Here is a 10,667-nt window from a genome sequence, read left to right as displayed (position 1 = left end):
TCTTCCTGCCATAATGGGGTATTTGATTTTTGTTTTTTATTTATTTATCGCGAAGTTGACGGGGCGATAACCCCCATCTTTAGTCAACCTTCTCTAAACCAACCAAAATGACAGAGCTCTCACTCTGCTCTTCTTTTCGGATACCTCATTCTGCTCCAAATCCATCTTGCAGATAAAGTTTCAAGAGATTTCAACTGGTATGAGGCGTCTTCAAATATAGACGATCTTTTAGTGACGCATATTTCGCGCGAAGCTTTGTTTGGCAAGGTAGATTGAAAGAGACGAGTGTAGAAATGAGTAAAAAAGATAACGGTAAGAGAGTTTTTTTAACTGAATTAAGTTATTTAGCGTGTCTGACTGTTTGTGTGACCAGCGACGTACATTTGATTTCATAGATTATATGATAGAAAGTTAAGATGACAAGCTGTCCGTCAACGTTAGCTTACGTTATATAGCACAGGTACACAACAAACGTGATGAGTTAGCTAAGATAGCTATGCTTGATGTTGATCAAATACAATCCTTAATCTGATGTTGAACTCTGCTACCATTTAGCATTTTAGTTCATACATCTGATCCCGCTGCTGTCATCCACAGGCTCGACTCTCATCCTCTCTTATCTGAATGAGAAGAACCGTCCTTACAGTGCCCAGGATGTCTTCTGTAATTTACAAAAGCAGCATGGGTTGGGAAAAACGGTGAGTTTAACACTTAATACAATATACAGATGTATATATATATATGAAGTGTTTCCTACATTAAATCACTTATTGCACATTTGTAAATTCACTAGGCAGTGGTCAAGGCCATGGAGCTGCTGGCTTTGGAGGGCAAGATAAAGGAAAAAGCCTATGGCAAGCAAAAGATCTATTTTGCAGATCAGGTTCGTTTTTTCCTTCATTTTAAAATGCTATGCTGCTGAAGAAAGACAACTCTTTAAGTGTAACCTGTTATTCATAAATATATGCCGATCTCTCCCACAGTCTCAGTTCAAAGATGTGAACGATGCAGACCTGAAGGCCATGGACAGGCAGATCTCAGAGCTCAGTGCAGAGGTGCAGTCTCTCACCCAGACCTGCAGACAGCTAGACGCAGGTGGAGTTCAACACTGATCTGTGCAAGTTCACACTGCGGCAAGATGTTTCAGTTTTGCACCTTTGTAGGCCACTTGATGTCATCTTATTTTTTATTTTTTAAAGAAGATTTTACTAGAATGAAAGGGCACTGTTTTTCAGAGGTGAAGGAGCTCAACGGCTCCCTGACAACTAAGGAAATCCAGTCAGAGATCCAAGAGCTGAAAGCGGAGTGTTCTGGGTACAGAGGACGTCTGGAGAAGATTAAGTCCGCCACAAATCATGTCACACCAGAAGAGAAAGAGAAGGTTGGGAATGCATGCTTTCTAATGTCATTAAAGCATCTAATAAACCTACATTGGGACTGTTTACATTGTGTTTTCTTCTATACAGTATAGTAGTACATATTTTATTTTAAATTGCAGGTTTGCAAAGAGCGGAACATTTATGTGAAAGAGTGGAAAAAGAGGAAGAGAATGGTAACGTATAAGGAGCTAAAACTACATCAGTAATCACTGCTTCTGTTACATTTTTATGTTCCACCTATTCTAATATGAGATTTTTCTTTCATATCCCGGTCTAAACATTTTATTAACTGTCAGTCAAACAAAGTCTGAAAGTGAAAGACGTCAATTTTTCTAATGTGAAATCGGTGGAGCTTTTAGCTGGTTATGAAACAGACTTAAGTTAACTGTACTTGTGTCTAGTCTTAGTGATCGGTTTGACTATCAAAGAAGGATGACGTTATCCGTCAGAAAACATTTACAGGATGTGAAGTGGCATTTACAGGACAAGATATTTTTTTTAAAAAAGCATCATTTGTCCAAATGGATCACCAACATCGACATAAAAATAGTTCTTCACCTTAAATCATTCCATAGACAATACTCTAGTTACTCTCACGCTTAAATGTTTATATTAAGGGTAAATATATTTTAATGAAGAGTAACGATAATTATTAAATGTTTTTATTAAGATTCCAGTATTATGCAGAAATTCTGAGTACTAGTATTACAAACAATAAATGAATGAAGAGAAGTTATGAAAACAGGACTTGAATCAGTTATTTGTCATCAAAAATCAAAACTGAATCCCTAATCTGTTCTGCTTTGCTTCTATCAGGCGTCGGACATGATGAACCAAATTTTGGAAGGCTACCCCAAGAGCAAGAAGGAGTTTCTGGTGACAGCAGCTCCATTTCCTTAAACAGAACTTCCTGCCTCTTCCACCTTTTGTGGACTGCTTGTGTGGCTGTTTTTTAATCTGCAGTACTGATGCGTACGTCTCCTTTTTCGCCCTCACAGGATGAAGTTGGAGTGGAGACTGATGAGGACTGTAAGGTGGTTGTCCCCAGCACTTGAAAGAATCTGAAAAAAAATGTCTGTTCATCCACGTCCTCAATGTAAGCCTGTACAGTGCTAAGATACATAAGCAGTCTGAGTGACAACACCGTCTTTATTTAAAGCCTTTCTTTTGAAAACATACATCTTTCATAAAAGGTGAATGGAGTTTGTTTTTTTACTGCTAGTATGTTGCTATGTAAAAAATGTAAAAAGAACGACAAGTTGTTTAGCAGGCTTACCTTCTTCCTGTTTAGTTTGTTTACCAACTTTTGCACTGTTTCTTCATTCAGTATTGCTGCCGGGTTATTAAATGCTATGATTGGAACGTTTGACAATGAAATGCTCAACGTATTTCTTCAACAAACAAACAAAACGTTTTTAACCATCTTACAACATAAAGGAGATTTAACTGGTTCATAAGCTGCAGGTTTGGACTCCACTGCTGAGCTGTAGGATTTTCCCTTTGCATACACACACTGCCTTTTCATTTGACTTTGGACCAATGCTCGACATATTTCTTTTTTCTTTTTTTTTTTAACAAAGGTGGGTGTCATACTGGAGATGGTGATATACAGTAGATGGCAACTATACATGAACTATCAAAGTCAAACACTGTAAGCAACAAGCCAGGGACTAAAAACAAGATTTCCTTTTGATGGAAACGAGCGTAACGCTGCTCTCGGTTATCTAAATGATTTTTAACTTTACACACTCAAATACAAAGTCCAACCCATGACAAAAAGTAGCTTCCATATATATTTTCAAAATGTACATATAAAAACCTAATGAAGTCCAGCAGATGCACACCTCTGTCCACGGCACACCCTTGGTTATAAGGAAACGGTAACTGGTCGAGGGTACAGTGAAAGAACATTCAGACTGATGCACAGTTTGGAATGAACTGATACTGATTAGAAGAGCCAATGTTGACCAAAGTAAATTGCATTTTCCACATCTGCATTCAAATGAACAACCTTACCCTAGCCCAGGTTGTGTTGGTTATTTTAAACCTGAACGTAATGCTTCTCGGATTTCAGGTTCTAAATGATCGATGACTTGGAAACAAGTCTCATTCTTAAATCTCATTAGAGGTGATGTATGGCAGGGAAACTACAGTGGAAACCTGAGTTCAGTAAGAGAGAGTAGACAATCTTATTGTTTAACTCATTCAACATGTGAAAAATAAAATAATGTTAAAAACAGCGATTTCCCTTTAAAACTCCTTCAACACCAATGTTCATCTCCTCCTGTAGCGTGGGTTGAGGTTATCCAGTCGCAGCCATGGAGTCACTGATGAGATAAAAGTGAGTGTAAATACTGTGGTTCTGTCTGATGCTGATTGGAGTTTTTACTCCACCCTGAGAGGCAAGAGCAAGCCCAAAGTCAATATGTGGGAGTTCAGCCCAGAGGTTCACTCAATACAGCTGACAGTTGAGCTGTCGGAGCACACCAACGACAAACTCTCTCAGCGTCTGGAGAAGAACAGAAGGAGGACACAAACTTTTATCATCTCAATATTAACAGAGCAGAACGGGTTGTTTTGATGGTGTCTGACCTGATGTCCACAAAGTGTTTAGAAACATCTGGTAGTACCTGCGGCTTGCAGTGCTCCTCGATCCAGCTGAACACACAGGCGGAGAGTTCTTGGAAGCTGCTCATCGAGACAGAATTACTAAACGACTGAAACAGGGAGTCCATGATGCTCTGAAAGATGTTGAACTTGACTTGGTCAGACACCTGATCCTCTCCTTGCTGTGGGTTGTTCTGGTGGGCCTTCACTATGTGCTCATAGTTTCTGAAATCATAAAAAAAAAAGAAATGAATGTCCACAGCTCATTCGCTTGAGCCTGCGTTTCCACCAAGCGGTCAGGTTTGGGTCAGTACGGTTTGGTACGGTTAACCCTGATCTTGCTTGCGTTTCCACAGCCAACAGTATCGGTACAGATCACTAAATCAGAGTGTGCGCGACATGATGTAGACAGCCAATACATTTAAAAAAAGAAGAAGAATGTGACACAGTAAACATAGACCATCAATGACTCCTAGGAAGGTCTGAATCTCTGAGGCTGTCCATGGGGTGGTGCTATGTGCTGAACATAGTCACAAAAAAACAGCCTGGAAATGACTCTCTCTAAATGCACAGCATATTTAAACACAGTTATTACCGCTCAGTGCTCAGCGATTCTTTCGGCCAATCAGTGTGTCTAGCTCCAACTTTTAGTGTTGATCGGTACGGTTGGCGCCCCAACAGAAGGGTACCAAGAAAGTAGGATGGTACGGATCAGTTATTCTGGTACCCTTCCCAACTTTTGACAGTCAATGTGTACCGAACTGAACTAGACCGCTTGGTGGACACGGCTTTATATTCCTGTTTCTAAACTCCTAATGGGTTTGCCTGTTTCACAAAGACTGTAGTATAGTTGCAAAGACACAAAACATACTTCGTGCTGTTTATAGAGCTTTACTATCGAGCCCTTTTTGAGTTTTAGATCTGATAGAACAGTACATCCTCTGTTTGTCAAAGACTTGCTTATCAAATCCATCCCCTTATCTGCCATGTGCACACCAAGGAGGACGGTCTTAGTTTGTAAACCAATGAGGAATAAATGAAGTTGGTGAATCACTGTCTCACGTTTTCATGATCTTCAGCGCCATCACTTCTTTCCTTAGCAAAGTTACTTCCTCCTCTTGCTTCTTCTTTTCTTTATGAAGAAAATGAATGTAGTCAATTGCTGCAAAAGAAAAAAAAAAGAAAGGCATCGGTCATTTGTACACTCAGCACAGATTTAAGTTTCCTTTTTCCAGAGTGTGGTCTCCCTCCACAACAACCACCTCCCTCCTACATGTTAAATACTGATAATTATTCCTTTTAGCCTTGTAAAGAAATCCATGCAAGGGCAGTTTTATGTGTTCGACATGATACCATCCTTCGTTCACCTGAGGGCAGGTAATATGTGAGCAGGGGAGATTGGATGTAATGTATGTGTTTGAGGGGGCAGAGAGCATGATGCAGGTTTTTGTTACTTAACTTAAGTAAGTTTTACTCCCATTTTCAACCAATTAAGAACCAAATTTAGACTGTATTGGAAAGCTTTGAGGTAATAATACCAATGTTGAAAAAAACTGCCCTTTACTTACTTCCTCTTACTATCTTTCTCTGACAGAGAAGATGTCAAACTATGAATTGTCTAGAGATGCATTTCCATGGTCCCCTCTGAGTGTTTATCTAACGCCGTCACATCTTACTTACTTTTCTGCAGTACAGTAGCCTTGCTGATCTTCTGTGCTCCCACGGCAAATTCAGACTGCTGCTGGCAGGTAGGCACTATGGACTGGAGGTCTTCATAGCCTTTCTAGAGGTCAGAGGAAAAAGTCATTGATTAAGAGTCAATAACGTTCACAAAATCACAGACACCTGTGGTCTATTGACGCTTACCTTGATAGCATCCCTGCGCTTCTGCTCGGCCTGTGTGTGTGCTTGCCTCCGTCGATCTTTATACGAGTCCTTATACGACGACTCCTGTCTGTAGTCACTGTCTTCATCATCTATTCAAAAACACACACACACACACACACTTAGATAATATGTAACGTCTGAATGTGACAGAGAATAGCATCTGACAAACACAAAATTAACTACTCGTTCTTTTTATGAAACACAATAGGTTAAAGGAATGTTGATTTAACATTGACCTCACCAAGGAGCAGACTTTGTGGTTTCCACAGCAGAAAATGAATTTATAGATTTGCTCAAAAATGCAAAACCTGTGCAGTTTGGGATCTATTTTCTTTGATCAAACGGTTTTGCCAACACTAAACCACTTTTTTCATCCAAGCATGATCAGACAAGCTGATTAATATGAATGACTTTAAACCAGCCTATACCAGACATCACGCAGCAGAGGCAACACATATGACAGACTCTGAACAAACGCTGCAGTGATGAAAAATAAAATGTCAATAAGTGTTATAATCTTAAGACATGACAGAGTTCAAATACAAGTATATTTATCACAGCGAGTTCATACAAAGTAAACAAGGCAGACATTCACATCACAAGCTAAACGTAGTATGAACTCTGTCTTCAGATTCAAACAGAATACCTGTGTTTGGTACTGAAGAGGCACTCGTGGAGCCGATGCTGTTGGCCCTGGACACCACTGTCCCCTTCCTGGCAGTTTCAGCAAAGAAACCTGCAGCGCAAGACAGCAGACACCATCGCAGACATTTCAAAACTACATTCACATTCTGATCTTAAGAGACCAAAACATAAAGTTACCATCACACAGACTAATTCACGATCAAATGACAAACAGCTGGAAATGAACTGACAAGATACTCACTATGGTCAAAGCCACTGTCGCTGAAAGCACCGTCCGTCTGCCAAGCCATCACCAAATCACACAAGATGGAAAAAAGAGAAAATAGACTTCAGAGCTGGAATAATGACAGGGAAATTGTGCTGCCTGAAATACACTGACAATTGACCAATAACTAGTCTGCCTGACAGTCTGAGCCCCCACTGAGCAATGTCCTGAATAGTCCTATTCTAATGTGCACGAGGGTGAAGGGCTGCAACAAATAATCACACAGTTTCAGTGTTTTATATAGGACACAACTGCACAAAGGGGACTTTGATTTGTGGTTTCCAGAGTTTTAGATTTACTTTGACAGGCTAGGACCTGCATGGTTACATCTACATCAATCACTGCCTAGTAAATCTAGGAGTTTGATATGTTTAGAATAGAATAGAATTACTTCATTGGAAATTGTGGTGTTACAGCAGCAGGTTATCCAAACACACAATATGAGTAAAAAAAACACAATGTTAGCAAATCTAAACACAATATAATATTAAATACAAAGTAAGTACTACAAATATAAAAACTAAGAATGTGAATATATACAACCAGGATTTAACTAAGCATTACTAGTCTTAAATAGGAAGATTAAATATGGAAGATTGAATGTAAATGTGCAAAAACAGAGTTGTAAATGGTTAGAAATTAAATATGGAAGATTGAATGTAAATGTGCAAAAACAGAGTTGTAAATGGTTATAAATGAAATATGAAAGACTAAATGTAAATGTGCAAAAACAGAGTTGTAAATGGACAGTATTGACATAAGTTAAAGTGCATGAGTGTAGACATATTATCAGCAGAAACTATTCAATATAACGGCGAGTAGACAGACAAATGAAGTGAAGTGAAGAGAAACAAAATTAAAAGAGAAAATATAAACGTGTTATCACTACTGCTTTTCCATATCACGTCTATAAGATAATAAAAAAGCGTCCTTTGGAAAGCTTCTTTCAAAAGGGAAAGTGGACCAAGTCATTTCCTGGTGACACAATTTACAATTTTGTAATGTCCACTGTTTGAGTATAAAAGTAATAACTAATGTTTATTTTGATAACAATAACTCTGCAAGTTTACAAATTGTAGATTAACTGCATTGTTCTGGCAAGCCTCTGCAGTAAATCTACACTTTACTTTCACATAAATGTTTAAAAGAACGACGTAGGGAATGCAATAACGAAAAGGTTTTGTAAGGTAGTTGCACATCTATTTTGGGCACACACGGTTTCTAAACGTGAAATCTGAGCGTCGTTTTGTTTGTTTAACGAGCTAACTGCTGTAGCTTCTGACGTTAGCAAACATCGCCGAATTAAGGTTAGCTGCCGAGCTAACAAAGCCCTGCACCTCTTTAACATCTGCAGAATCTTCAACTTTAAGACCCGAGAATGTTTGTCACTTGTCACTGCCGTAGGACTGTAGATGCGTCAAATTGACAAAAAATAATTGAGATTAGCAAATCCTAGTTTCTTACTTTCCAGTGATCATCCGGGTCCGTCATTTTAGAATGTCAAAATAACTACTACCCCTGATGCCTTCAGGTGCTGCCCGTTAATTCCTACTTTCTTTATCAAAAGGATGCGGAAAACTAGAATAATGTGTTTTAAAAAATATATATATATATAAGGACTACTCATTGACCCATCGGGATACATACATGTGTAGGTTTTTTATTTAATACTTGGTACCCGGCGTCCACGGCCTAATTCATTATACTTTCTTTTTGAATTTTTATTATCCTTCCCTCAGTAGTAATTACTGCGCATAACAAACTAAAGACATATAGGGTTTGTCCTGTAATTTACTAACGATAACGAGTTGAAATCAAGAAGTATAAATCTGACCATTTATTTTTCAAATGTCCATTCATTTAAAACAGCATGAATGTTCTAAGAAAATATACATTTTGTGTCGAGGGTGATATTAGAATTTCCGAGGAGATGTGAATGCAGCAACCACAAATGCAGTGGTTCACTTTCAACATAGAGGGGCGCTGTTTGTCTGTCATTTCTTGTCATTTAGGACGTACTACTACAATACTACAATTCACTTTTATTGTATTTTACTTGTATACACTTTTATTATTTATTCGCTTTTATCCAAAGTGACGTACATCAGAGAGTAAGTACAACACAAGCAAGGATATAGAGAAAAGAGAACAATGTCAGTAAGAGCAAACGATCAGCTTTGAGTCCGATTGGACACACAGGTGCTGACAGGCATTGCACAGAGGCAAAGCACAACATTGACGGCAGTTCTTGAGAGCTCTAATCAGTATAGAAACCATCTTATAAGTCGTCGTTATCAAACAAAAACCATTGTCACAACCATCATCATCATCAATATTATGCAGACCATCATCATTAAGTTAGTAGGTATTCATGAAAGAGCTGGGTCTTTAGCTTTTTCTTAAAGGTGCAGAGGGACTCTGCAGATCGAATGGAGTTTGGAAGTTAATTCCACCACCGGGGGGCGACAGAGGAGAAGAGTCTAGTCTAGTGTAGTGCGGCATGGCAGCCATTACCTCTTAGACAGCTGAGCTGGCTTGAGCGACCGCATGTTTTGGTGGTATGACACCATTTGTGGGTGTGCCTGAGGGAGTTCCAGCAAGGAGATTGTGAATTGAATAAAGAAGTGGTTTCACAGATGCAGAGGGGTGACAGTCAGGTTTGCTGTCGAGCAGTTCCGAGTCAGAATTAAATCAAGAGTGTTGCAAGCTTTGTGGGTAGGAGGAGTTGGGACATGCGTGAGGTCAAATGAGGATAGGAGAGCAAGGAAGTCTGTTGCCTGGACTTTATCTGTGTGTATGTTCATGTCTCCCATTACAATCAGCTGTGTTCCATCATCAGGGATTTCTGAGAGTAGCATGTCCAGTTCCACAACAAAATCATCCAGATTACACCCTGGTGGGCGGTAAATGATAGCAATGTACATTTTAATAGGAGCAGTAACCAAGACTGTGTGACTTTCAAATGAGGAGTTGTTGCTGAGTTCATTGAATTTCCAGGTATTAGAAATGAAGATACCTGTACCACCTCCACGTCCAACAGAGCGGGGTGTGTGTGAGAACACTGTGTCAACAGAAAGGTGACTGTATTTTCTGGGCGGATCCAGGTTTCAGTAAGGGCAAGTGCCTGAATGTGTGACATTTTTGCAAGTGCTTGGATGAATTCAGTTTTATTCACAGCAGATTGACAGTTCCAGAGGCCAAAAGTAAATGAAGGGTGGGTAGAAGAGGCTTTTTTAAGCAGAGACAAGTTGTTAAGATTTGACAGATGTGTCTTTTCCTGTTCCCGTGAATGACAGAGATGTCTTTGTAGCACATGTTGCGTTTAGCAGATGACCAGAGGAAATAGGCAAAGCAGTAGTCGTGGATGCCCGGGCTCTGTGGCCACGCTGAAGCATCAGACGCTTCTTCTGCTGGCAGTTTCGGATTCAGACTCTTTTAAGCTTGGATTTTCAGCTTGCAATCAACAGAGGGTGTGACACGCGTCAACTGCCTCTCCTGTTGATGCACAGAGAATGAAACTTAAGTGCTCAGCCCAAACAAAGCCTGACAACGACCCACTATCAATATCTACTCAAAGCAAGTTTCGGGTTCACCCACCTAGCTGACAAGACCTTCCTAGTTTTCAGATCAGAGCTTGGGACGTACAGGTTTTTTACCCTCACCTGACTGCCAGTTTTATGACCTTACTTGAAATATAATGACTAAAACAAAATGTACTTCAGTGCTACCATGCAAGTTGATCCGGTTTATAGACAATAAATGCCTCCAAAGTAGTAAAAGTGCATGTAAGAAGTTGGAGATAGTTGAATTTTCTAATTAGTTCATTTTGCATTCTTGCTTGCTTGGCATTTGTTTCTTTAACCATGCACACTTTTTATGCTGTT

General features: G+C 39.5%; 2 protein-coding genes across 2 annotated transcripts; one reads left to right on the top strand and one right to left on the bottom strand.

Moving 5' to 3' along the window:
• Window positions 1-209: 209 nt before the first annotated feature.
• psmc3ip (PSMC3 interacting protein) lies at window positions 210-2,783 on the top strand. The gene is made up of 8 exons (XM_061027189.1): window positions 210-312; window positions 598-698; window positions 794-883; window positions 984-1,095; window positions 1,236-1,381; window positions 1,499-1,552; window positions 2,196-2,255; window positions 2,378-2,783. Exons 1-8 carry the CDS (start codon window positions 294-296, stop codon window positions 2,432-2,434), a joined length of 639 nt encoding a protein of 212 aa, XP_060883172.1. The 5' UTR covers window positions 210-293; the 3' UTR covers window positions 2,435-2,783.
• mlx (MAX dimerization protein MLX) lies at window positions 2,511-8,312 on the bottom strand. Its single transcript, XM_061027188.1, has 8 exons — window positions 8,248-8,312; window positions 6,760-6,796; window positions 6,520-6,609; window positions 5,853-5,962; window positions 5,667-5,769; window positions 5,049-5,148; window positions 4,010-4,211; window positions 2,511-3,888 (listed from the first exon to the last, which is right to left on the bottom strand). Exons 1-8 carry the CDS (start codon window positions 8,272-8,274, stop codon window positions 3,832-3,834), a joined length of 726 nt encoding a protein of 241 aa, XP_060883171.1. The 5' UTR covers window positions 8,275-8,312; the 3' UTR covers window positions 2,511-3,831.
• Window positions 8,313-10,667: the final 2,355 nt, after the last annotated feature.

This window comes from Labrus mixtus, chromosome 20, assembly GCF_963584025.1.
Source record: "Labrus mixtus chromosome 20, fLabMix1.1, whole genome shotgun sequence".
Taxonomy (NCBI): domain Eukaryota; kingdom Metazoa; phylum Chordata; class Actinopteri; order Labriformes; family Labridae; genus Labrus; species Labrus mixtus.
The sequence above is the reverse complement of the archived record's forward strand: the minus strand, read 5'-3'. Positions and strand labels throughout refer to the sequence as shown.

Coding starts and splice junctions, on each gene's coding strand:
- psmc3ip (XM_061027189.1), top strand. Junction 1,382..1,498: donor CACCAGAAGAGAAAGAGAAG/GTTGGGAATGCA, acceptor TTTAAATTGCAG/GTTTGCAAAGAGCGGAACAT. Junction 1,553..2,195: donor GGAAAAAGAGGAAGAGAATG/GTAACGTATAAG, acceptor TGCTTCTATCAG/GCGTCGGACATGATGAACCA.
- mlx (XM_061027188.1), bottom strand. CDS start 8,274: ATGACGGACCCGGATGATCACTGGAAA. Junction 5,963..6,519: donor CTCTTCAGTACCAAACACAG/GTATTCTGTTTG, acceptor GTTTTTGAATAG/ATGATGAAGACAGTGACTAC. Junction 3,889..4,009: donor AGGAGCACTGCAAGCCGCAG/GTACTACCAGAT, acceptor GTTCTTCTCCAG/ACGCTGAGAGAGTTTGTCGT.